This window comes from Nelumbo nucifera, chromosome 8, assembly GCF_055504915.1.
Source record: "Nelumbo nucifera cultivar China Antique chromosome 8, China Antique-T2T, whole genome shotgun sequence".
Classification (NCBI taxonomy): domain Eukaryota; kingdom Viridiplantae; phylum Streptophyta; class Magnoliopsida; order Proteales; family Nelumbonaceae; genus Nelumbo; species Nelumbo nucifera.
In genome coordinates, this window is record NC_142656.1 from 48,927,382 (window position 1) to 48,954,892 (window position 27,511).

At 37.9% G+C, this 27,511-nt stretch overlaps 1 protein-coding gene and 1 long non-coding RNA gene across 4 annotated transcripts in view; one reads left to right on the forward strand and one right to left on the reverse strand.

Moving 5' to 3' along the window:
- The window catches only part of LOC104611721 (pentatricopeptide repeat-containing protein At1g77405), a 32,109-nt gene extending 9,282 nt beyond the window's left edge, over positions 1–22,827 (forward strand). For all 3 annotated transcript variants that reach the window (XM_010278907.3, XM_010278909.2, XM_010278908.3), the window contains exons 3-4: positions 21,864–22,014; positions 22,398–22,827. In XM_010278907.3, the coding sequence (XP_010277209.2) occupies positions 21,864–22,014; positions 22,398–22,660 (414 nt within the window). In that variant the 3' untranslated portion in view covers positions 22,661–22,827. The remainder of the gene's footprint in view (positions 1–21,863; positions 22,015–22,397) is intronic.
- On the reverse strand, positions 14,942–21,071 carry LOC148789991 (uncharacterized). The gene is made up of 2 exons (XR_016079455.1): positions 18,433–21,071; positions 14,942–18,245 (listed from the first exon to the last, which is right to left on the reverse strand). It is a non-coding gene; the product is annotated as an uncharacterized LOC148789991 (long non-coding RNA).
- Positions 22,828–27,511: the final 4,684 nt, after the last annotated feature.

Genomic DNA, 27,511 nt, shown 5'->3' on the forward strand with positions numbered 1-27,511 from the left:
TACTTGTGAGATGAAAGGGGTTGGATTTTGTTTATAATTTCTTGATGTAGGATAGATAATTTATTTTTTTCAATCTCTTCTAATTTTTCAATCTCTGTTACTAAACTTTTGTGCCGTGTTTTTGAATGTGCCTGAGCCATATTGGCATTTGATAAAGTGGGTACTGATTTCATGGGTCCTATACAGATTATGTTCCCATGACTGTAACTTTGTAGAGAAGAGCAAAATATCTAGATAACAACAATTCATCAAGCCATCAATTTTTGCACCTTGGTTAGGCTGGTAACCACTTTATTTATGCTCTATTTTTTGTTTTTTATGGGTTGAGCTTTGAACTGTGGTCCCTTTCTCTTTCTTTGGCCATAGGGGTTATACTGTTATACTGGTTTCGTTCTACATTAATAAATCTCTCTTTGGTTGTTGTTACTGATAAAAGTGAGGAATGTGGCAGAATGGGGGTGAAGGGGCAAAACTTGTTACCCAGGTGCTATGGTTGGCTGGTTTATTTTTTTTTGATAAAATGGTTAACTTTATTCGAAATAAAGAAGAGGTACACGAGTGTACACAACAATTAAGCATTCAGAAAGTTACATAGGCAGAAGGCTATCACTAAAAAGGTAATCCCTGTGGGCGCCAGATTTAGCTAGACTGTCAGCTTCAGAATTTAGCTCCCTTGGAATCCAGACTACATGAGCATTTAAAGAAGAGAGGATGTCTCTCACTTCAGCCAGGTAGTGAGGTAAGGCCCAAGGCCCACTGTCAGGATTAGAAAGCCAATTAATGGTGTTGGCTGAATCTCCTTTAATGGTAAGGTTTAGTAAGCCCATGTCTTTTGCAATCCTGATGCCGGTTAGAGCTGCCATGACTTCGGCCTTTGTTGAGGAGGCTATCCCAATCGGCCCACTAAAAGCCCAGCTGATAATGCCATTTCTATTTCGAATTACCCCTCCAATACCCGCTGCACTTGGGTTTCCAAAAGGCACTCCCATCAAAATACAAGGTCGTCTCCCCTTCCACTTCAGATCTGAAACTACGACAAGTGATGAGCTGTATATGATTAGAGTGAAGAAAATTTACGGTGTTCTGTATATGATTAGAGTGAAGAAAATTTACGGTGTTTCTTTGAAGGTCATCAAATATAACTCCTCTAAAGTAAATTGAGTTGGAAGTCCACAAGAAGCATCTGTAACAAATTAGAGAAATCAGCTCCTCAAGGTTTTTTGTTTTGTTGGTAAACACCCGGTTGTTTCTCTCTTCCCAAATGCTCCAGAAAATAGCATGTGCAGCAGATTGCCATAAAGTTTTCCCTCTTTTTCTTAATCCTCTTCCAGACCATTGCCCTAAGCATTCAACCACATTTTTTGGGAACACCCAGTTATATTCAAATAGTGATAGAAAAAAGTTGCAAAATTTTCTAGATTCCTCACAGTGAAGCTGGATGTGATTGGTAGATTCCCCAACTTTAAGGCAGAAACAACAAACATGGGGGTATAGATAATACCTTTCATGGTTCTTTTTCTGAAGGAGGTTGTAAGTGTTGATTTTCTTTAAGCTGGCTTCCCACACAAAAAAAAATACCCTAGAAGGGATATGAGCACACCAAATCCTCTTGTAGGGGTACTGATCAGTAGTTTGTTCTTCCCTAACTAAAGCCTTGAAGCAAGATTTGGTTGAAAACTTACCTGATCGGTGAAGGGTCCAAACACGAAGATCAGGGGAATTTTGGGAGAGGTATACCTCTCTCAGGGTGTGCAAGAAGCTAGTGATTTCACTAAGTTCCAGGTCCCTTGGAGGTCTCCTAAGATTTAGATTCCAATTGAAGTAAGTGGGGGAGGGGGGTAAAACTTAATTGTTTTAGAGGGAAGGCTGAATAGGTGAGGGAAGGAGTTGGCTAAGGTAGAATTAACCTACCATAGGTCGGTCCAAAACTTAATTGTATTGCCCTTTCCCACCTTATATCTGATGAAGGTGATGAAAAAAATGTAGTTCGAGATTATACCTTTCCAAGGGTGGGTGTCTTTGACTCGATTCAAGTGGAGTTTGCTATCCCAACCGTTGGCGTGCTTCCCGTATTTGCTAGTAATTACAGCAGTCTAAAGTGCACTTGGTTCTAGAGGGAATCGCCACAACCATTTACTGAGAAGAGCTGTGTTTCTTTCAAGTGGCCTACTCCCAATCCACCACCCTCCTTTGGTTTGCTAGCCTGAGACCACTTCACAAGGTGAGAGCCCCTTTCCCCACCTCCTTCCCAAATGAAGTTTCTCTGAAGTTTTTCTACCTGAATTGCTATCTTGTTGGTATGGAAGATAGAGTGGTAGTAGGTGGGAAGGTTTGCCAATGATGCTCTAACTAGAGTGAGCCTCCCCCCTTGGGACAGGTAGTTCCTTTTCCATGTGGCTAACTTCTCACATTTTTCTAGAATTGGTTCCCAAAAACTTTGATTTCTCGAATTCCCTTCAAGAGGCATCCCTAGGTAGAAGAAGGGGAGGTTTTCTGCTTTACATCCCAAGATCTTTGTGAAAGTGTTCAAGGAGTGAGCACTAGCTAGATTTAGGCCAACAATACTACTCTTTGAGAAGTTTACTTGCAGTCCAGAAATTCATTCAAAACAGGTGATGACCCTTTTCAGATTTGATACAAATTTTTCATTAGCCTCTAGAAAAAAGATAGTATCGTCGGCAAACTGGAGATGAGATATCTGGGTTGGCTTCCCGTCCGACTTCAAAACCTTTCACCAGTTGGCTAAAGATTTCTGTGACTAGAGTAAAAAGCAATGGGGAGAGGGGGCAGCCTTGTCTTAAGCCTCTACTAGCGTTAAAATATCCTTTTGGTTGCCCATTAATTAGAACTGAGAACCAGGTGGAGCTTATACATCCCTCGACCCACTGAATCCACTTGTTTCCAAATCCCATTAATTTCATTATTTCCATGAGACCCTCCCAGTCTACTTTGTCGTATGCTTTTTCCAAATTGAGTTTCACAATCACACCTATTTGCCATTCGACTTTCTCTCTTCAACGCATTCGTTTGCTATTAGGATGCTGTCAATGATTTGTCACCCTTTGACGAATGCAAATTTATTCGGGGAAATGATTTCACCTAAAACTTTCTTTAATCCTTCAGCTAGAACCTTTGCTAAAATTTTGTATACACTCCCAATCAAGCTGATAGGTCTAAAATCTTTTGCTTCTAAAGTAACCTTTCTCTTGGGAATCAAGCATATGAAATTAGAGTTATTTCCTTTGTTGACAATGGCTGAATGATAAAAATCATTGAACACCTGTATCAAATCTGAACTGATTATGTTCCAACAAATCTGATAAAAAAAATTGGGAAACCATCAGGGCTCGGGGCTCTATCTCCATCCATGCTAAAGACAACATCCTTCACTTCTTGTTCTTGAAGTGAAATTAGAGTTATTTCCTTTGTTGACAATGGCTGAATGATAAAAGTCATTGAACACCTGTATCAAATCTGAACTGATTATGTTCCAACAAATCTGATAAAAAAAATTGGGAAACCATTAGGGCTCGGGGCTCTATCTCCATCCATGCTAAAGGCAACATCCTTCACTTCTTGTTCTTGAAACTCTTTTTCTAACCACAAACTATTCTCCTTCAACAGTTTGAGCTCTTCCTAAAGGCTTAAGGAGAGTTTTCCTTCTTTGAGTAAAGATCTTTAAAGAAGTATAAGAAAGCTTCAAAAATTTCCTCAGGGTCCTCCACTTCCCGTTGCCCAATTTTTAATTTTGTTACAAGATTTCTTTTCAGCCTCCCAGATGCATATATGTGGAAAAACTAGAGTTATTGTCCCCTTTCTTTAACCATCTGACCCTAGATCTTTGTCTCTAGTAAACTTCTTCTCTCCTTACTACCTTTTCCCATTCTTTTCTTAGCTCAAATCTTCTCCTTCTTTCATTCTCATCTAGATGACCAATCTGCTCCTTTTGGTCTAAATCATCCAATTCAGATAAGATTGCTGATTTTTCTTCCTTGAAGGCTTTAAATTCCTCTTTGGCCCATCCTTTTAGCTTCCTTTTTACAAATTTTAATTTTTCCAAAAATCCGTACCATGGCCCATCCTTTTGTCTTGCATTCCTCCCACCATGAGGCAACCTGTTTACCGAATTCTTTGTGTTTCCGTCCAGAATTTTTCCAGCCTAAAAGGGGTTTTTCCTCTAATCATCAAATCTGTACTTAAGGTGATAGGCCAGTGATTCGAAGTACATCGGGAGTGGATCTCCTGAAAGGTCAGGGGTAATGGGCTTCCCAATCTGAAGTAATTAAGAATCTGTCATGCTTCTCCTACATGTTCGACCAGGTAAAGTTACCATTCCTTAGGGGGAGGTCGTGCAGCCTGTGTTTGGATATAAAGTTGGAGAACTCCCTCATGCTTCTATTTACCCTCTTCCCATTTGAACGTTCCTGACTGAATCTTGTAGCATTGAAGTCTCCTCCCACAACCCATGGAATCTCATCATGTTCATGCAATGAATCCAACTCTTCCCAAAACCTACTCTATCATTAGGGCCATAAACTACTGTTAGAATCCAGGTGAAAGCATTTGGCTTGTTTGTGAAAAGCACTGAAAGAGAGAATTCACCTCTATCAACTTCCACTCCTGAAACCACGTCTTCTCTCCACATGATAAAGATTCCTCCTGAAGTGCCTATGGCTGGGAGTGCAGCCCATTTTTTGCCTTTTAAACCCCAGATTGCTTTGATTAACTTCCTGTCCACCTCTTCTTTTTGGTTTCTTGTATTAGAATAATGTCAGGATTCTCTCTTCGGAAAGTATCTTTTACTAAGCTTCTCTTTATTTCACCCCCTTACATTTCAGCTCAGGATCTTCATCTTAAACTCTGTTGGTCTTATCCTTACTTGTTCTTTTGCTCCCTTCTCCTGCATATTCCAAATTTTGATCAGCCATATCCCATTGTAGCCTCTTTAATTCCCTACTCGGTCCCTTTTTCAAAATTTTCTTTGTCCATGATGTCTCGTGGTCAACTCCTTACCTCTTGTGCTGTTCCATTCTTTACTAGAAATCTTGCCGGATTCACATTGTTGGAGGCCTAATTTTTTGGCCATCTCTGTGACTACATCAATATTCTGTTCCCTCCTAGGTCGGCTAACCAGTTCCTTGGACATAGAGGTTGAACCTGAAACCTCCACAAAATCACCTTTGTTTGGGAAAGCCATTGGTTGGGACAGCTGGCCACCTGAACCTGGAACACAAGGACAATAAGGGTGGCAATGAGAAGGTGAATCATGATAATGATAAAAACAAAAAGAAAGTTCTGGATTTGAAATGGGAGTTGAGTTCAAGAGATTTGCGAACTGGTTTTGCGGTAAGTTTCTTCGTCGTCCAGCCTCAAAGCTTTTGTTGGCGGAAAGAATTCCATAATCTGGATCTACCAAATGGACGTCTTCCAACATTTCTACACTTCCCCACGCTTCTCTTTCTACAAAAAGAACTTTGGATCTGTTGAGAGCTATCTCCTGAGTATCCATTTCTGATTCTGTCCTGTAAGTGCTCAGGTCTTCATCCGACTCGGATTCTTCTCCGGAGGAGCTTGGGGTTGAGATCTGCGACGGAGTTGGGGGTCGGTGGATTCCCTTTTTGCGATCATTTGGACTTGGGGGAGTTGCAGGGATGTTTTCTTTGCTGAAAGTTGGTGTCAATGGGGGAGCTTGGAGTGGCCTTCTCCTTGGTATGGGGGTGAGTGACAGCCCGAAGGTTTGACGGGCTTCCTGACCTGGTCGGGTTTGGGTATCTAGTGGGACTTCGCAGCATTTGGGTCCAAAACAATAAGCTCTGGCGCGGGCTTTGAGACAAGAGCCACGGATTCATTCAACTTTTGAAAGTTTTTCCTTTTAAGGCTCTTGGAAAAAAGTTACTCTCCTCTTCCTTTATATTTTCCTGGCAAGGAATGATTTTTCTTCTTCCTTGCTTTACATGCCTTTGCAACAGTTGCCATCTTTTTTTCATCCTTAACACGAAAGTTTCCTGCACTGGTCACAGGCTCAACTGCAGCTACAAAGGAATCTCAAGTTCGTGAATCGGCACTCTGAGTTGACTCGGTGGATGGAGAAGATGATCCTATTTTCTTCTCTACTTCGATCATGGCAAAGAACCATACATTTCTATCAAGGATTGGTATCGAACGGGGGATGGAGTGAACTCCTCGGTCTTTCACCTTTAGACGAGCGAAACTCAACTCTGGCCAGCCCTTGGTTTTGGGGTCATTCTCTTCCAGCCCTTCACATAAGCTTCCTATCAGGGAAAACACCTCCTTCAACCATAAGTGAAACCGGAGGCCGTGAACTACGATCCAACCATCAAAACTTAACTCGGAAGGAACTGCGTTAATAGTCGGTTACCACCGATCGATCTTCACCCACCTACCATAGACGAGAATCTTCTCCAACCTCACCCAAGCAGAGACTAGATCTTTAGACGAGGCAAAACCCACAACCCTGTTTCGGGAGAAGGGGTGGAGACGTAAGAGTTCTGGGGAATGAAGATTTGCTGAAATTCCTAGCTCCACTTCGTTCCAAGTTAGGTCGTCAGTTTTGGAGCACGCAAAGGCCTTTTTCCATTTGCCGAAGGGTCTCAGTTGATTTGCTATGGAGATGTGGGCAGAGCCGCTAGCCTTAACGACTCTGCTCGTAGCCGATAAGGATGGGAAATCCCCTTGTAGGGGAACTTAAGAGGTTGGCAAACTAGGACTTGGGAGAAATGAGTTTAATACATCAACGAAAGATTTCCAACCTAATTTCCTTGCTTCTTTGGGGATGCAAATGATTCTAAGCTTCTTAGCAATTTCCCAACAGCTTAAGCGGATGAACCTACCCCATCTATTTTCATTTATTTGAATGAGAAGCACCTTCCCTTTGTGGGCGTGTTTTCGTTCCTTTACCACAATCTTTTGATCTTTGATCGGCTCTCGAAGGAAATCTACTGACCACTCTTCTACTGACAATGAGATTTTTGACAAAGCACCTCTACCTCTCTCGGTCAAGGCCAGAACACCATCGTGTTTGTGGAGTGTTGAATCAAATTCAAAGGTTTTTGATCCTATTGCTACTAACTGTCGCATGTTTCTTAGACTTGACACTGGTGTTAGCAATCGTCGGAGTTAACAACTGCCAGCCATACACGTCGCATGTTTCTTGCACGTTCCTGTCTCTAAGCTTTGAGATATTTTAGGAGCACTTCACATTGAGACAACTCTCATATTTTTTTCCATTTTGGCTGGTTTATGGATTTAAAATATTGGTTGTCATACTGATACCATTTGAGTTCAAGTAAGTTATGCTCTTTTGATAGGATTTTCTACTTGGATCAATGGTTTCACGTATTCTTGATGTATCCATTTTTTACTTGATAATGTTTAATTGTTCTTCTTTCTGTCAAGTTGCCAATTCATCATCTCTATTCAAGTTCTCTGTCCAGCTTTGGCCAAACTAACAAGTCCTTTTAGCAGCGTAATCTGCGTGTTAAAACATTTTGAGTCTGTATCCTTATTTTTTCTATTTTTCTTAAAGTTCTTACTATCCATTTCATGGTCTTAGCTAAGATGCATTGGTCAGAATTGGCCCAATAAGTTTTAGGTTTGGGTTTTAACCACCTTTCTTCACATTGTTGTACCCATTCTGCTATTCAATTGGTAAAGGATGCCAAACAGGCAATGATTTAAAGGGCATGCTTAGGCGCACCTTTAGGGGACTCCTTTTGGGCAGAGTTAATGGCTGTAGTAGGGGACTCCTTTTGGGCAGAGTTAATGGCTGTAGTATGTGAGAAAAAAATTTAAGTGGTGCACAAAAGAAATGCAGCTGAAGATTAATTGGGTTCAAAGGTTGGCTAACAATTTAGAGGATAACCTAGAAAAGCAAGGATTAGAAAGATCTCTTTTTTGGGCTACATTGTAAAATTGGATGGGGGATAGTGTGATCCATGTAATGTGTTGTATAGTTTTTCTTCCTGTTGTATATTCTTATTTCTTTATCTTTATTGAAATTGCGTTGCAATATCAATAAAAAAATTTGAGGGTTGGAGAAAAATCTCCATGGACCATTAACCATCATTTTATTTAGAATACTACCAAGTATAGGAGTATAATTAGAGATCATTGAGCCAGTTACATTCTAAGGCCCCATTTGTTTGGTGGGTCCTAGGTAAGCCATCTTTCCCTCAGGTAAGTTTTTTGGCAACTTACGCAGGAAAGTTTCACCCATGGAGGGGGAAAAGTGGCCAAATTATGTGGGACTAAAATGCCCCAGCTTACCCACTAACATTTCTCTACAAAAGAACATAGGTAAATGTACTTACTTGGGTAGCACTTTCCCAGGTAGCTCCAAATGAATGGGGCCTAAATGTAATAGCCTCAAGTGTAGGTTGCTAGTTGAGGGAAGTAGTGCAGCAACTAATACATATTTCTTTTCATTATTTAGATCTATTTGATTCTAGTAGCTAGACAGTATACTATTGAAGCATTTAAGAATCTTTAGAAGTGACTTTCACTAGAAAGAGCTATTCAAAAGGTAGGCATTCATTGGAAATCCACAGATTAAAGAGATTGTAAGCTCTTGTTATTTTTTTGTTGTTGGTCACTGTTGATGGATCAACTACAAATGGTCACTTTGAACAATGAGCTCATTTTATTGTTTGGCTAGATCTATTGTCTTATTTTAGGTGAATATGTGTTATTTTTTTTTTTGATGGAAAAGCTTGTAATCTTCTATTAGATTTGGATTGGTAACAGAGGTATGCTCCCAGAATGCATCTAGCTGTTGTTCCTGTTAAAGCTTGTTATTTTCCACTTGATGTATTTCTTCCTTAGTAAATTTAAGCCTTATGTTGATATCAATTTTGAAAAATATTCTTTATGGAACTTGTCACAAAAAAAAAGGCTATGGACTTCTAAGTTTAGGTACCTATTTTTATATCTTTGGCCAAAGAAGTGCTTGAAGGAAGTTTCTATACATGGTTGTTGGAGGCTTTTTAAAATGAAATGGTTCATTCAAATATTTCTTTTGGATAGGGAAAGTGCTGTGATTTATGGTCCATTAAAGAAGCTTTGATTTTTGGGGTAGGCCTTTTGAATTCATACCTATAATGGGACAATCTTTTGATGTACTAAAAGTTGAGAGTATATGGCCATGAGTCTGAGGTGATTATGTTTGTGAATGGGAAACTAGTTTGTTGAATGCATCTAGTTTGTTGAATGCATCTAAGCCTATCCAATGAATCTTTTTTTATAGACTATTTGGTAAAAAGAGATTTGCCCAAACTTGGTGGAAGAACTGCGGAGATTTCAGTAGCTATGGATATCTTTATATGGCTTAAGAAAGTATTAAGCAAGAAACATGTCAAGTGAAAACAGAGAAGCTTTAATAGGAATTAATGCTTGGTGCGTTTTGGGAACACATGTCTATTACCAATCCACTTTTCTCATGAAGATTTTATACTTTTCCTTCATAATAAAGCATGTCCTTTAAAAAGGCAATATGGTGGGCCATTAAAATAACAAGAAGAATTCATTGCTCAAGTTCTCACCTTGTATGGTTGTTCTAGTAGGGAGATTGCAAAATTAATCAATGAATACTATCTCTTTCTTCCGTTTGTGTTTCTAATTTTATGCCTTTGTTTTTAATTGGAATCTTATGGTATAGCTTCTGCACTTTCAAAGTGTAAAGCCTACCTCACATTGTGTGGGGGGTGATGGCATAGGTAGGTAAACCAAAAATACATTGGGGTGGGGGGTGTGGCTATAGCTTTATGGTGTAGCAGCTTTTTCCATTGCATTTGACTTTGAATTGTTTTAGTTTTTCAGTAATTCAGAGTTCTATAAAGATTTCTATGGTAGTTTTTAATGTTCTTAGCTAGTTTCTGAGGCTTAGTTATTTTTTCTTTGTAGTATATTTTGACCTTGCCACCTCAGTGGGCCTTGGCGCAACAGTTGGGTTGCATTGTGACCTGAGTGACCAACGGTTCAAATCTTGGAAACAGCCTCCCTGTATGTGCAGGGGTAAGGCTGCATACATCTGCCCCTCCCTACACCCTGCATTGGCAGGAGCCTTGTGCACTGGCTTACCTTTAGTATATTTTGAATGCAACCCTTTGAAGGGCATGAACTATGAGATGACAAACATCATTCCCCTTAATATCTTTAACATGCTACTATGGCCCCTTATCTTCTTGAATTTCAATCCTCTAGGTCGAAACTGAAAACAAAGAAGTTGAGTGTTTCAATATAGCGCAGAGAGATACTGATGATCGTGAGGAAAGAAGAGTTGATGCAATTGAAGATTTAGAAATGGCTTCAATGGAAAGGGCTAGTGATCTTTTTGAGAAGGATAGTATAAGGAGAGATGGTAAGAACAAAAATCTGGATTGGGTAGGGATTTGTGGATAGGGCCTAAAGGAAGTGACGAGGGAAGGATAAAAGAGGATGATGGTAAATGTAGAGTTCTTCAGAATACGAAAAAAACCAAGAGGAAATTCAGGTTGATTGGTTCATGTTACCATAGTTTTTTATTGGTTGGGCTAGTGTTTTAAAAGTGCAAGGTGCAAAAAAGGCGTAGGGGTCAATTTGCGCATGAGGCGCAAGGCGAGGCGCACGCCTTTTTGAAGCAAGGTGCAAAAATACAAAAAAATCTAAAAAATAAAAAAATATTAAACATAATATTAATAAAAAATATAAACTTAAATTTTAAAATAAATGTTTTAAAAAACCTATTATCTAAAATTATAATACATAAACATAAGATGTAAAGCATATTCAAATGAGAAAAAATAAAATCAAACATATAAAACATTTTCAAGCATGTAAAACCTCTAATCTCTTTTTTCACTCAATTGCATTACTTCAAGTAGCTAATGTAATATAAAACATATTACATTCTTGATTCTACGAGTCGCCTTTGTGCCATGCCCCTTGAGGCAAGCCCAAACAAGTCCACATTAGGTCTTAAATTCTTAGTTTTCACGCAAAATAATGATTTTATGGTTTTAATTGCTTTTTAAGAAGACATTTTATTAGGATGAATGAATTAGTCGCTATGTTCAAAAAAAGCAAAAAAGCGAAAAATTTTACAAGGCGCACTCCTGTGCTGAGGCGCAAGGACCTAGGTGGGGTGCATACCCTGAAATGTGCCTCGCCTGTGCGCCTAGGTGTGCCATTTAAATCACTGGGTTGGGCTATGTGGTGCAGGGCCTTGTAGTATGTTTAAGAGAATATATGGGAGGAAGAAGGTGAATGTAAGTAAAGGATGGGTGGAAGAGTTTGATTCTAAGGAGGAACAAGATTTGTTGGAGACAGGGGATAGTTATTCTGGTGAAATGTAATTTGAGGTTGCAATTCTAGAATAGGAAGGAAAGAGTCATATCTAGAGGATGAAGGATTAGAGACACGAGATAATGAGCATGAAGGAAAAAGATTTGTTGGAGACAAGGGATAGTTATTCTGGTGAAATGTAATTTGAGGTTGCAATTCTAGAATAGGAAGGAAAAAGTCATATCTAGAGGATGAAGGATCAAAGACACGGGATAATGAAGATGAATAGATTAATGATCAAGTGAGATCTGGTGAAAAGAAAATTGATGTGGAAGAAGTGGTAGAGGAAGAGGTTCGAGTCAGTAAAATATTATTTTTTCTTGTGTGGAGAAGAGATTGCAAGGAAAACAGTTTTGCAGTTGGAGAAGAGTAAGGGTGACAAGACAATGAATTTTGAAGATTATGTAGGAGAAAGGAAAAGGTGATTCTAAAAAGGGGAATAGGGGTGTTTCTGGCTGGAATGAAGATTGAAGTTTTCGGTTTATGGGAATGGGTGCACAAATCTTAGGTTGGTAATGATGTGGAAGAACTTTCAAGAAGGCTTTGGAGAATTGGTTGAGTTTTTTCAGTGGATGTTCTAATATTTTGTTGGGTGTTAATTGTTTTCTTCGTGGTTTAGTTTCGTATTTTTTTGTTTGTATTTGGGGCAATTTTTTCATCATCTGGTGTTGTATGGAGCACTTTTGGTTTAATAAAATTTTTATTTTTTTGTTCCTTACCAAAAAAAGAATAGCTTGGTTTTTTTTTGCCAATTACATGTGCTAGCTTTAGGTTTAGGTCACTTCGTGGGGGGAAGATGCACAACAACTAATACATGTTTCTTTTCATTATGTAGATATATTTGCTTTCTAGCAACTATAATCTTTAAAAGTGTCTTTCACAAGAAAGAGTTGGGCCCGTTTGGAGCGTCTTTCCGCGCTGTCTTTTGGTTGTTTATAACCTGGGAAGATTGATTTTCGGTCTATTTTTGTTTGGCGTGCGAAAGATCTAGCCTCCAAAAGATGGAACACCGAAAAGACGTGAAAAACCCATTTTGGGCCGATTTCAAGAAGCTCCAAATGAAGTTTCTCGCGTCTTTTGCATTTTATTCTGGTGCAGAAAGGCCCGGGAAGACGCACGGAAAGACGTGCGTTTGCCAAACGTGCTTTGGGCTGCTCAGATCTTCATGCAAAAGCTCAATGCGTCTTTTGATTGTCAAAGCTACCAAAAGATCTTCCAAAAAAGACACGGCAAACGGGCCCTTAGTCAAAAGCTAGGCATTAATTGGGAAAACTATAGATTGAGGTGATTGTAAAACTCTTGTTAATTTTTCATTAGTTTCCATGATTGGATTGGTTACAAAAGTTGAGTTTGAATGAGCTGTTGTTCAAGCAGACCTATTATCTTGTTTTAGGAAAGCATGCTTCCTTTTGAGGAAGGGCATAATCTTCTATTAGATTTGGATCAATAACAGAGGTATGCTCCCAGAATGCACCTAGCTGATGTTCCTATTAGAGTTATGTTATTTTCCACTTGATGTATTTCTTGCTTGGTACCTACAAGTCTTCTAGTGATGTTCGTGGTTTTGAAAGGTATTCTTTATATTTCACTAGATTTGGATAAACTCACTCAAAGCTTAATCAAACTATTTGGCATTGGATTATTAATATGGCATGGATAATTTCAAAATGAAGGAGCTTTGGGTGCTATGGATATCTTTGGATGTCTTGAGGGTGTCATGCAAAAACATGTCAAGTGGAAAAATAGAAGCTTCAATAGGAGCTAATGCTTGGTGCATTCTGGGAACATATGTCTGTCATTGACCTACCTTTTCTTATGAAGATTATGTACTTATTCCTTCATGTTATAGTATTTCCTCTAAAACAAGGTGGGCTACTAGAACAGCATTGTTCAGACTATCACATTATGTGATCGATCTAGAAGGGAGACTAAAAAAATTAACAAGTGGCTGCAATCTTTCTTTTTTGGTATCCATAATTAAGTCTATCTTTTAATTTGTCTTTGTTCTTTAATTAGTATTTTTGGATTTCTATAGAGATTTCTATAGAGATTTCTATTGTAGTTTCATTTTGTGAAATTGAAAATAGAACTTTTGGGGCTAAGAGAAGATTTAGGAAATTTATTTGGCTGGAATGAAGATTGGAGTTTTCGGTTTCTGGGAATGGGTGCAAAAAGAAATCCTAGGTTGGTGATGATGTGGAAGAACTTTCAAGAAGGTTTTGGAGAATTGGTTGAGTTGTTTTTTAGTGGATGTTCTAATATTTTGTTGGGTGTTAATTGTTTTCTTCGTAGTTTAGTTTTGTATTTTTTTTTTGTATTTTTTGTTTGTATTTGGGGCGATTTTTTCATCAACTGGTGTTGTATGGAGCACTTTTGGTTTAATAAAATTTTTATTTTTTTGTTCCTTGCCAAAAAAGAATAGCTAGGGTTTTTTTGCCAATTACATGTGCTAGCTTCAGGTTTAGGTCACTTTGTGGGGGAAGATGCACAACAACTAATACATGTTTCTTTTCATTATCTAGATATATTTGCTTTCTATAGCAACTAGGATCTTTAAAAGTGTCTTTCACAAGAAAGAGTTAGTCAAAAGGTAGGCATTAATCGGAAAAACCATAGATTGAAGAGATTGTAAACTCTTGTTAATTTTTCATTAGTTGCCATGATTGGATTGGTTACAAAAGTTGAGTTCGAATGAGCTGTTGTTGTTGTTCAAGTAGATCTATTATGCTTCCTTTAGAGGAAGGGCATAATCTTCTATTAGATTTGGATCAATAACAGAGGTATGCTCCCAGAATGCACCTAGCTGATGTTCCTATTAGAGTTTGTTATTTTCCACCCGATGTATTTCTTGCTTGGTACCTACAAGTCTTCTAGTGATGTTCGTGGTTTTGAAAGGTATTATTTATATTTCACTAGACTCGGATAAACTCACTCAAACCTTAATCAAACTATTTGGGGTTGGATTATTAATATGACATGGATAATTTCAAAATGAAGTAGCTTTGGGTGCTATGGATGTCTTTGGATGTCTTGAGGGTATTATGCAAAAACATGTCAAGTGGAAAAATAGAAGCTTCAATAGGAAGCTAATGCTTGGTGCATTCTGGGAACATATGTCTGTCATTGACCTACTTTTTCTTGTGAAGATTATGTACTTATTTCTTCATGTTATAGTATTTCCTCTAAAACAAGGTGGGCTACTAGAATAGCATTGCTCAGACTATCACCTTATGTGATCGATCTAGAAGGGAGACTAAAAAAATTAACAAGTGGCTGCAATCTTTCTTTTTTGGTATCCATAATTAAGCCTATCTTTTAATTTGTCTTTGTTCTTTAATTAGTATTTTTGGATTTTTACAGAGATTTCTATTGTAGTTTCATTTTGTGAAATTGAAAATAGAACTTTTGGGGCTAAGAGAAGGTTTAGGGAATTTATCTGGCTGGAACTAAGATTGGAGTTTTCGGTTTCTGGAAATGGGTGAAAAAGAAATATTAGGTTGGTGATGATGTGAAGAACTTTTAAGAAGGCTTTGGAGAATTGGTTGAGTTGTTTTTTCAGTGGATGTTCTAATATTTTGTTGGGTGTTAATTGATTTCTTCGTAGTTTAGTTTCGTTTTTTTTTTTTTTGTATTTTTTGTTTGTACTTGGGGCGATTTTTTCACCAATTGGTGTTGTTATGGAGCTCTTTTGGTTTAATAAAATTTTTATTTATTTTTGTTCCTTACCAAAAAAGAATAGCTAGGGTTTTTTTGCCAATTATACATGTGCTAGCTTCAGGTTTAGGTCACTTTGTGGGGGAAGATGCACAACAACTAATTTTTTGTTTGTACTTGGGGCGATTTTTTCACCAATTGGTGTTGTATGGAGCTCTTTTGGTTTAATAAAATTTTTATTTATTTTTTTGTTCCTTACCAAAAAAGAATAGCTAGGGTTTTTTTGCCAATTACATGTGCTAGCTTCAGGTTTAGGTCACTTTGTGGGGGAAGATGCACAACAACTATTTTTTTGTTTGTACTTGGGGCGATTTTTTCACCAATTGGTGTTGTATGGAGCTCTTTTGGTTTAATAAAATTTTTATTTATTTTTGTTCCTTACCAAAAAAGAATAGCTAGGGTTTTTTTGCCAATTACATGTGCTAGCTTCAGGTTTAGGTCACTTTGTGGGGGAAGATGCACAACAACTAATTTTTTGTTTGTACTTGGGGCGATTTTTTCACCAATTGGTGTTGTATGGAGCTCTTTTGGTTTAATAAAATTTTTATTTATTTTTGTTCCTTACCAAAAAGGAATAGCTAGGATTTTTTTGCCAATTACATGTGCTAGCTTCAGGTTTAGGTCACTTTGTGGGGGAAGATGCACAACAACTAATTTTTTGTTTGTACTTGGGGCGATTTTTTCACCAATTGGTGTTGTACGGAGCTCTTTTGGTTTAATAAAATTTTTATTTATTTTTGTTCCTTACCAAAAAAGAATAGCTAGGGTTTTTTTGCCAATTACATGTGCTAGCTTCAGGTTTAGGTCACCTTGTGGGGGAAGATGCACAACAAATAATACATGTTTCTTTTCATTATCTAGATATATTTGCTTTCTATAGCAACTAGGATCTTTAAATGTCTTTCACAAGAAAGAGTTAGTCAAAAGGTAGGCATTAATTGAAAAAACCATAGATTGAGGAGATTGTAAACTCTTGTTAATTTTTCATTAGTTGCCATGATTGGATTGGTTACAAAAGTTGAGTTCGAATGAGCTGTTGTTGTTGTTCAAGTAGATCTATTATGCTTCCTTTTGAGGAAAGGCATAATCTTCTATTAGATTTGGATCAATAACAGAGGTATGCTCCCAGAATGCACCTAGCTGATGTTCCTATTAGAGTTTGTTATTTTCCACCCGATGTATTTCTTGCTTGGTACCTACAAGTCTTCTAGTGATGTTTGTGGTTTTGAAAGGTATTATTTATATTTCACTAGACTCGGATAAACTCACTCAAACCTTAATCAAACTATTTGGGGTTGGATTATTAATATGACATGGATAATTTCAAAATGAAGTAGCTTTGGGTGCTATGGATATCTTTGGATGTCTTGAGGGTATTATGCAAAAACATGTCAAGTGGAAAAATAGAAGCTTCAATAGGAAGCTAATGCTTGGTGCATTCTGGGAACATATGTCTGTCATTGACCTACTTTTTCTTGTGAAGATTATGTACTTATTTCTTCATGTTATAGTATTTCCTCTAAAACAAGGTGGGCTACTAGAATAGCATTGCTCAGACTATCACCTTATGTGATCGATCTAGAAGGGAGACTAAAAAAATTAACAAGTGGCTGCAATCTTTCTTTTTTGGTATCCATAATTAAGCCTATCTTTTAATTTGTCTTTGTTCTTTAATTAGTATTTTTGGATTTCTACAGAGATTTCTATTGTAGTTTCATTTTGTGAAATTGAAAATAGAACTTTTGTGGCTAAGAGAAGATTTAGGGAATTTATTTGGCTGGAACGAAGATTGGAGTTTTCGGTTTCTGGAAATGGGTGCAAAAAGAAATCTTAGGTTGGTGATGATGTTGAAGAACTTTTAAGAAGGCTTTGGAGAATTGGTTGAGTTGTTTTTTCAGTGGATGTTCTAATATTTTGTTGGGTGTTAATTGTTTTCTTCGTAGTTTAGTTTCGTATTTTTTTTTCATATTTTTTTTTGTATTTTTTGTTTGTACTTGGGGCGATTTTTTCACCAACTGGTGTTGTATGGAGCACTTTTGGTTTAATAAAATTTTTATTTTTTTGTTCCTTACCAAAAAAGAACAGCTAGGGTTTTTTTTTTGTCAATTACATGTGCTAGCTTCAGGTGTAGGTCACTTCATGGGGGAAGATTCACAACAACTAATACATGTTTCTTTTCATTATCTATGTATTTGCTTTCTAACAACTAGAATCTTTGAAAGTGTCTTTCACAAGAAAGAGTTGGTCAGAAGGTAGGCATTAATTGGAAAAACCATAGATTGAGGAGATTGTAAACTCTTGTTAATTTTTCATTAGTTGCAATGATTGGATTGGTTACAAAAGTTGAGTTTGAATGAGCTGTTGTTGTTGTTCAAGTAGACCTATTATCTTGTTTTAGGAAAGCATGCTTCCTTTTGGGGAAGGGCATAATCTTCTATTAGATTTGGATCAATAACAGAGGTATGCTCCCAGAATGCACCTAGCTGATGTTCCTATTAGAGTTTGTATTTCACTAGACTCGGATAAACTCACTCAAACCTTAATCAAACTATTTGGGGTTGGATTATTAATATGACATGGATAATTTCAAAATGAAGGAGATTTGGGTGCTTTGGATATCTTTGGATGTCTTGAGGGTATTATGCAAACACCTGTCAAGTGGAAAAATAGAAGCTTCAATAGGAGCTAATGCTTGGTGCATTCTGGGAACATACGTCTGTCATTGACCTACCTTTTCTTGTGAAGATTATGTACTTATTCCTTCATGTTATAGTATTTCCTCTAAAACAAGGTGGGCTACTAGAATAGCATTGCTCAGACTATCACCTTATGTGATCGATCTAGAAGGGAGACTAAAAAATTTAACAAGTGGCTGCAATTTTTCTTTTTTGGTATCCATAATTAAGCCTATCTTTTAATTTGTTTTTGGCTGCAATTTTTCTTTTTTGGTATCCATAATTAAGCCTATCTTTTAATTTGTTTTTGTTCTTTAATTAGTATTTTTGGATTTCTATAGAGATTTCTATTGTAGTTTTGTTTTATGAAATTGAAAATAGAACTTTTGGGGCTAAGAGAAGGTTTAGGGAATTTATTTCAAGAAATAGCCTCATTGAAGCATGGCAGAATGAACCAAATTTTATATGCTCTAATGGGCAACTCATCCAAATTTTGGAAGATTGGAGTCTTACCCTAACCTGGACCTGACCTGCCCTGCCTTGTTGAATGCATAAGGGGGAGTTTTCCATGATGAAGAAGTTGCAAATTCTAAAAGTAGATGCTCATATGATCAAAAGATGGAATTTATAGACTGTTATATTGTTGAACAAATCAAACAAGGAAAAACTTTTTTCACTGAAGTGATTATAGGAGTCTAACCCTAACCTGGACCTGACCTGCCTTGTTGAATGCATAAGGGGGAGTTTTCCATGGTGAAGAAGTTGCAAATTCTAAAAGCAGATGCTCATATGATCAAAAGATGGAATTTATAGACTGTTGTATTATTGAACAAATCAAACAAGGAAAAACTTTTTTCACTGAAGTGATTATAGGAAGTAAATCATTTATTCGGGTTGACTGAGTTGGAGAGAGAACTAACTAACCATAAAAGGAAAAAAAACATTAAAAGAGAGATCTCTACCATTATTCTTTGAAAAGAAAAAAAAATCTAGGGCTCTATTGTTGAATGGTTGTATAATTGTATCTTAGTGGGCTGTCAAACAAACAATGGATGGGATGCTGGTTGTCTTCATAGAGCTTCCTTGGCTTCTCCTTGGAAAGCCATCCATGACTGTCTTCCCGCCTTCCTCAATCACATTAGGTATGATTTGGTCTTGGGTCAAAAGATTAGGTTCTGGGAGGATATCTGGGTTGGGGAAACCCCTTTATAGGAGGTCTTCCCTTCTCTTTATGTTATTTCCATTTTTAAAGTCAGGCTGGTGGCTGACTTCCTTTGTTCGTCCCCATCACCTGATCTAAACTGGAATTTGGGTTTTATTAGGAATCTTAGAGAGTCTGAAGTTCCTCTTGTTTCTGATATGCTCTCCTTGTTGAACTCTATGGTTCTTGGGGATGGTGGTGTGGATAGTAGGGTCTGGACTCTTAACTTGACTGGGGCTTTCACTTGTAAATCCTTTTTCAATTCCCTTGTTGCTTTTTCTCCCTCCCCTTCCCCATTTACCCTGTGAAAGAAATTTGGTGTCCTCCCATTCCCCCTAGAGTGAATGCCTTTTGTTGGGTAGTGTTTCATGGTTGCATTAATACTTGTGATAAGCTTCAAAGAAAAAGGCCAAACTGGTGTTTGTCCCCCAACTGGTGCAGCTTGTGCAAGGTTAATGGTGAGATTGCTTTTCATCTTTTAATCTCCATCCTTTTATTTGTTTTATCTGGGTGTAGTTTGCCTCACTTTTTGGTTGCAGGTGGCTCTCTCCTGTTAGCTTGGAAGGGCTGTTTTCCCCTTCTGTTTGCAGGTGTGCTACTAAAAGAGGTAGACTGATGTGGAAATCAAAGTTTTCAAGGCGCAAGGCTAGGCAACGGGGGGGGGGGGGTGCCTTGTCGCCTTGTCGCCTAGGCATTGCCTAGGCGATGGAATTTTTTAAGTAAAAATCACATATCCTAGGGTAGTTCCCTAGGTTCCATAACCAGCTTTCTTTAATAACCATCCATAGTTTTCATATTTATGAGAAGAAAAAGAAGAAAGGAAAGAAGAAGAAGAAGAAATGTGTTGATTAGACAACTATGGTGGAAAGAACTAAGGAGGCATTTATTGAGGCCATAACCCCTCGAGTGGCTCATTAGGTTAAGATCTTGAGCTTGTAGAGTTGTGTTTGGTCTCTTCTGAATGTTTCCAATGTTCCAAATGCACTGTTTTCCTTATCTAACTTTGCTTCTTAATGGTGCTTGCTGGCCTTTCCTATCTCTAGAGCATGGGGGTATCAGGTGATCATCCACATCTGAATTGTTGACACATGAAGCCACTCAACCCAATCCGATATGCTTTGACTGGCCTCCCCCTCGGTCCTTAAAGTGGTCTCCCTTCTTTGTTTGCTTGAAGGAGACTATTCTCTTATCCTTTATCATCTGAAAGTTTTATTTTCTTTCTTTGATCTGCCCCTTAATGAACATTTGAATGACTGTACTCCCTAGGTCTGATCATTATTTTTTTTCTTTGTATTATACTATTAAAACCCCTACTCCCAAAAATATCTAAGGCTGCTCCTTGAGCTAATTGAGGTTGCTGATTTTGCTTCTTTGAACTCCTCCATGTCGTGTTTGGCCCTTCCTTGTCTCTCCCCATTCAAAATTCCAATATAATTTTGTATGTAAGCCAGCTCATCATTCTTCCCCAATGGTAATGCATGCCTAATCTTTGTCGTTAACCTTTACTTTAAGGTCATAAACCTCGATTTCAAAGTACAATTCAATGGTAGTTTGAGACCTTCAGTATTATCTGTTTTAATCAATATTCTTGCCAAAATCAACTAATTCCTTGTTATGTTTATATATCTATCTTCATAAATCCTTCTAAATGATTGACAACTACCAGAAAAGTTGGCATATACCACGCATGCAGTGTTGTGCTGACCACATTTACCCAATGCGTTTTCTTTCCAACTGGCCTTCTCTTGGCCTCGCTTCATAAACTCCGTTGGTTAAGTTGTAAATCTGGTTTTCTACTTTGGGCTTTGTTTGGGCTTGTGCCTCACTTGCACACATGTGGTGCTAGAAGGTCCTTGTGATTCTATTGTGTTTGTTGATTTTGGAACACTGACATGTGTTGACCAATTAATATTGGAATGCTAATTTACAGCTCTATCAATTAGTTATTTTAGCGTTGTTTACTACTTTTTGGGAGTGTTTCATTTCTGTTTACTAGTTTGACCTTATTGGTTGTTTCCTAACAATTTTTGAGGCAGCTAATAGTAAAGTTCAGCATGCCCTTTTTATTGGAGATCTCAACGTGTTCTCTTGCATGCTAATTTGAAGCCTATTGCTTTGTACAATTTCTTTTCATTGAGGGTTTGTTGCAGAAGCTTATGGTATAAAGTACTGATACCGATGGGTTAGCAAGGAAGAGCTGTAAACCCTTCTGCACTCTGCTCGTGTCCATACTTGCCACTCTTATGTATTTTGGAGTTATACTTCTGTATTCTTCCCCATCATATTTTCTTAAGCTTTTTGAACAGTTCATGCTTTGTAAAATGCTCTTCAATGTTATTTATTTTTGATAAATCTCTTCAGTGGTACAATTAAACATCTTGTTTATATACTCCCCTGTACATGTTAGATCCAGAACACTCCTGCCATCTGTTTCCATCTTCGTATGCATGCATTCAATTATTATACTGGAAAGACATGATAATGGAAAAAAACTTATGACCAACCAAAGAACCAACCACTATCATAAAAGTGGTAACCAATCATGAAAATTCATGGGAGGGTTTTGATTGGTCAAAGTTCTTCCAGTATCACACCTTGTCATAGATCTATGCACATACATATACAACAAGTCTCTTGAGACGGCCAAAGAAAAGAGGAACAATAATGTGGAAGGCAGTCAGAGCGGCATTGGTAGTCACATGGGAAGAAAAGAATGGGAGGATCTTCAATGAAAAGAGTAATATTTTGTGATAAAAAAAAAACAAGTGTCTGAATCCATGGTCTTTACATCAATGGAACACTTCATTAATCTTTTTCTGTTCTCTCCTCTTTCCATACAACTCTTCATCAAACATTCTGTGTCTGTTGTGATAAATGATTTGGGTGATTGTGTACTGTTTGTCTAACACATGGTATTTTATTTGATGGTTTGGCAGAAAATGTCAGCGTATGAGAATGTTGTTGGTGGGAAGCTGAAGCTGAAGGGGAAAGCTTTGGATGTGAAGGCTGGTGGGACTAAGAAGAAAAAGAAACATAAGAAGCATTATGATCAAATATCTCAACTTACTGGAAGCGAGCTTTCAACAGGTTTTTTGTTATGCCCTAATCAGAATTGTGAAACTATTTTTCTTTATAGAGAAGAGAAAATATCCTTTTCATCATCACTGTGAAAATCAATTCATCCTGCTTCACATTGACTGAAAATAGGAAATTTAGTTTATTTATTTTTGGTAAAAAATAGTAAGTTTGATTTGCGTCATTGTTTTCAACTCAATCTGATTTCCTGCGTGATCAGGGCCATAGTAGCTGTCTTTCTTAATTTGTTGTAAAGGTGCTAGTCTTAATTTGTAAATGGACCACCATTGGATAATATGTTTGTCAATGAGATGCATTGAATATAGCTCCCTTTCTGGGCAACACTTTCAGTCTGCCTTCTCTGATTTTCTTTAATCTTTCTTTGTGGATTTAAGGTGGAAGCACAGGAGTGTCAACTGATCAAACCGAGGAGGATATAAATGAGACCGACAAATTGGGTGGGGAAGGAAATGCTGGTACTCATGACGATCTTCTCACGCCTGCTGAAAGGCGGTACATTGATCAGAGGGAGAAAATAGATGTCCGAAGGCTGGCGAAGAATGCTAACAAATCACATCGCGATCGGATTCAGGACTTCAACCAGTATCTGGCAAATATGAGTGAGCACTATGATATTCCTAAAGTTGGCCCAGGTTGACTAGTCAAGATTGTAACCACCTAACCTACCTACTGTTGCCAAAAGGTTCAATTATTAGTTTTTATTTCTTCATTATTAGTGAGTGGCACATCATGATCATGGTTCTGTGGTTGCAAGCCTGTACACTGAATTATCCTTTATGGTTCAATTGACCAGGTTATGTTAAATCTTGCATTTTTGTATTTTTAATTTGTAACACTAAAAATGTGAATTTCCCAGGTTCAATTGACAAGGCACTAACAGGCATGAGTGATTAAAAATAAGTGCTCATTTGAATAAGCACTTGTTTTGGGCTGAGATCACACCGATAAAGTATTTATTGGCGTTTGGAAAGTAAGCACTTGTTTGAAAATGATTACTCATTTGAAAAGCTCAAAATTTCAGTGTTTTTAACCTGCCAATTGACCTGGTCGGTTAAACTGTTCCATGATTTTGGATCCGGTTTTAATTAAACCCGGAATTTGATCAAAAGTTGTTGACTAGGTCAAAAACCGGTGGTCTCAAATGACAATTTTTAATACAAATAAAAAAAATAAAAACTGAATTAAATAAAGTAAAATAATGCATATATAGTGCTGATGTGGCATGGTTGACTCATTCGACCCAGACCATACCTCGACCCGTAACCCAGAGATAAAAGTGGTTCGTAATTTGGATCGATTTTTAAAACATTGCAAAATTTTCTGGCCTGTCTTGTGTTCAAAGTATCGATACTTGGCCAATTCCAATTGGCCCTTCAGTGGGACTGGTTTATGTCCCGACTACCTCTGAACCAGACCCTGACCCAATTCAACCCCTGTAGGGGCGTATTTGGGAAGGGCCCAATACAATACACATTGGCAGATACGGGCCTATATGCAACGATTTTTTGAACCCTCATGTCAATTTGAAAATACCTATAATGCCACTATTTGAAACAAACAAGTACTTTTTCATAACACTTAGCACTTAATAAATACTTATTTTTCAAATATTAACCACTCCCAAATTTGGCCTAAAAGTTAAATTCATTCATCTTGCATGGAACAAATGTCCTGATTTAGTAACATAAAAAGGGAGCTACAAGATTTAGAAATACAGAATGCTTGCTTTGCCAAAGTGTGCGGTTTACATGATTATACTGAACACTGAGGGAAGCAGTGAGCTATCAATTTCCACATGCTGAAAGCCCCACATCTTTGAGCAAGCTTTAGGCACTCCATCAGTCCAATAAAAAGGGAGCCAAGTTTCCCCCCCAACCCTATCTGGGTGGATGATTGTCACACTGAAGCGTATGGCCAGACGTTTTCTCTAATCTTGGGCCCCTTTAGACCCTCTTTTGCCTTTGGTTGTAGACGACCAGATAATTTTTTCACCTCTTCCTACTCTGCTTGCACTTTCTTTCTATTCACCACGATTCATGAACTGAGGTCGGATTTCCTGCACTCACTTCGGTGTAGGCTGGGTGCTGCACGTCAGCATCCAATATGTATCTCAATTTCCACGCACGGGAATTATGAAACGGTAAACTTGGTTCCTTTAATTTTTCATATTTTATTTTTTAAATTCAATAAATAAGTAATAACAGAAAATAATGAAAAAAAAAATGACTGCTAATTCGATAGATAGGAGAGGGTAACCAAAGTTGCAGAAAATCAATTCAGATCTCTACCCACACCTACACTACAGCTGGGAACATCTCCCCGTGAACGGTGACATGCACATACGGGTGGTGTTCTCAATGTTGTACAATTGTAGTGAGGCATGGGTAGAGATTCGAACTCGCAGGATCCGTGAAATTCGTGTCCGACTTACGATATCGAATACCATCTTATATACTATTAAAGGGAAAGGGTGGTCTCTCTCTCTATATAATAAGATTCTTTATTGAAAATTCTCAAATTACAATAAACAAATATAAGAAATTTTATATATTTTAACTGTTCGGTTTGAACGGACGATCCATTCTGAAAACAAAAATTACAAATAAAAAAATACGGAGCCATTATGGCCATCGGTTTTTGGGTCAATGTTTGACCATCCGGTTTGAACGGATGGCCAGTTCTAACAACAAAATTATAGGCAAAAAATTGAGTGTGTAAGGTCCAATAAGCAATACCATATGTGTTATGTCATTCGAGTGTGTGACTCATACGACCTGAAACGGAACCATTTTGGCCACCGGTTTTCAGGTCGATGGTTTGACCGTTCGGTTCGAACTAATGGTGCATTCTAACAACAAAAATTAAAAAAAAAAAGACCAAAAACCATGGAACATGTCAACGACAGTTTGACCATCTAGTTTGAATGGACGGCCCGTTCTAACAACAAAAATTACGGGCAAAAAATTGTGTGTAAGGTCCATTAACCAGTATCATACGTGTTATAACCAGTATCATTGGCCACTAGTTTTTAGGTCAATGGTTCGACCGTCCGGTTTTGACAACAAAAATTAAAAAACGGAAAAAAAACATGGAACATGTCAATGATGGTTCGACTGTTTGGTTTGAATGGATGGCCTGTTCTAACAAAAAAAATTACAAGCAAAAAATTACGGAACTGTTATGGCCACCGGTTTTCGGGTTGATGGTTTGACCATCCAATTCAAACGGATGGCCCGTTCTAACAACAAAAATTACAGGCAAAAAATTGTGTGTGTGAGGTCCATTAAGCAGTATCATATGTGTTATGTGTCATTCAAGAGTGTTACTCATACAACCCAAAAACGGAACCATTCTGGCCATCAGTTTTCGGGTCGATGGTTCAACCATGCAGTTCAAACGGATGGCCCGTTTTGACAACAAAAATTAAAAAAAAAGGCCAAAACCATTGAATGGGTCGACGGTTCGATTGCTCGGGTCAATGGGTCGTTGACTGATTTAATGGTTTTTGGCTAGGGACTGGGATTGGGATAAAACGGAACCGTTACTTGGACGGTTCCTAATTAAAAAAAAAATGGTGGTTCAACCATCTGGTTCGAACGGATAGCTTGTTTTGACAACAAAAATTATAGGCAAAAAATTGAGTGTGTGAGGTCCATTAATCAGTATCATGCGTGTTATGTCATTCGAGCATGTGACTCATACGACCAAAAAATGGAACCATTATGGTCACCAGTTTTCGGGTCGACGGTTCGACTGTCCAGTTTGAACGAACAACTCGTTCTGACAACAAAAATTAAAAAATGGCCAAAAATCATTGAACATGTCAGCGGGTCAATGGTTCGACTACCCGGGTCAATGGACCATTGACCGATTCAATGGTTTTTGGCCAGGGACTGGGATTGGGATAAAACGGAATCGGTTGCCTAGATAGTTCCCAATTAAAAAAAAATAAAAAACGACCAAAACCATTGAACGGGTTGATGGGTTGTTGACCGATTCAATGATTGGCCAGGAACCAGGATTGGGGTAAAATGGAACCAGTTGCCTGGATGGTTCCCGGAAATGTCTGTCTGTCTGGATCAACGGTGGTTCGAAAACCATGGTTTTTATTCTTTTGGATTTTCGCTATTCAAAGGTTTCTTCTAATGTGGGCTTTATTCGAGTGTGTGCAGTATGTTCCTTTTTTTTCATTTTCTGCTTTTGTTTTTTTTGTGGTTGGTCTTCTTCTTTAAGATTCTCCAAAACGGTCTAGTGTTTATCTCCATTTTATTTATTCCCTTTTGATTTTTCTTTGGGTTTTCTTGTGCAATATTTTTTTTTAACTTCTTACAAGACGATCTGCTTTGTCTCTTTCTTTGATTGCATCGAAACTTTGAACTCGACTTTCTTATTTTTTTCTTGATTTTTCCACTTTAATTTTATTATCGAACAACTTTGATCCCCTAGTTGACAACAACCCTTTTTCCATATTTATCAATACCTTCGACATCGTACCCTACCTAACACCTTTGTTGCCAAATCCTTAACTAGACGACGCGCCCAACACTGCGCCATATTAGGTGGCACCTTATATAGATGATCCTTTGATGACACCCTTTGTCGTTTTCTGTTACCACTAAAGCCATAGAAGATGCCCATTATGGCCCTTGTGGTGGCCACGTTAACAGTGATGCTTTAGCTAAAAAGATCCTTAGGGCGGGTTTCTACTGGTCCACCATGGTCAAAGACTGTCATGATCCTTGTCAGTATCACTCTCCACTCATCCATGCACCAGCCGAATCTTTACATTACATCACCATTCATTGGCCATTTTGTTATATTGTCGGACCTTTTGAACCCTCTAATGGTAACAAATTCATCATCATCATCGCTACAGATTACTTTACTAAATGGGTAAAATCCACCACTCTAAAATCTCAAGACACAAAATCCATAGTCCGCTTCATTTACCAACACCTCTTGTGTCGTTACGGCAATACCCGTAATCCATTGTCACCGATAATGGAAAACCATTTCACAATCAAGATGTAGATAAACTATGCAATGCCTACCACATCAAGCACCATTTTTCAACAATCTATAATCCTCAATCCAATGGACAAGCTGAAATATCAAACAAAACAATAAATAGTCTCTGTATTAGGAAATGGTTGGTCAACTAAATTATTTCCAGCTCTCCTAGCATACCGCACCTCTTTTAGAACACCAACAAGCGCCACACCTTATTCACTTGTCTTTGGCACTGAAGCCATTTTATCCATGGATCCTTATGCATGACACAATCCCATATGATACACTTCATCAATCACACTTGCACCACTTACATCCCTTAGAAGAACACCGGTTACATGCTCTTGATCACATGCATGCATATCAAAAATGCATTTCTCATTGTTATAATAAGCATGCATGCAGTCGTAGCTTTAATGTTGGTGATTTGGTACTCAAACAATGTTTTCAGTACCATGGTAAGTTCCGTCCTGATTGG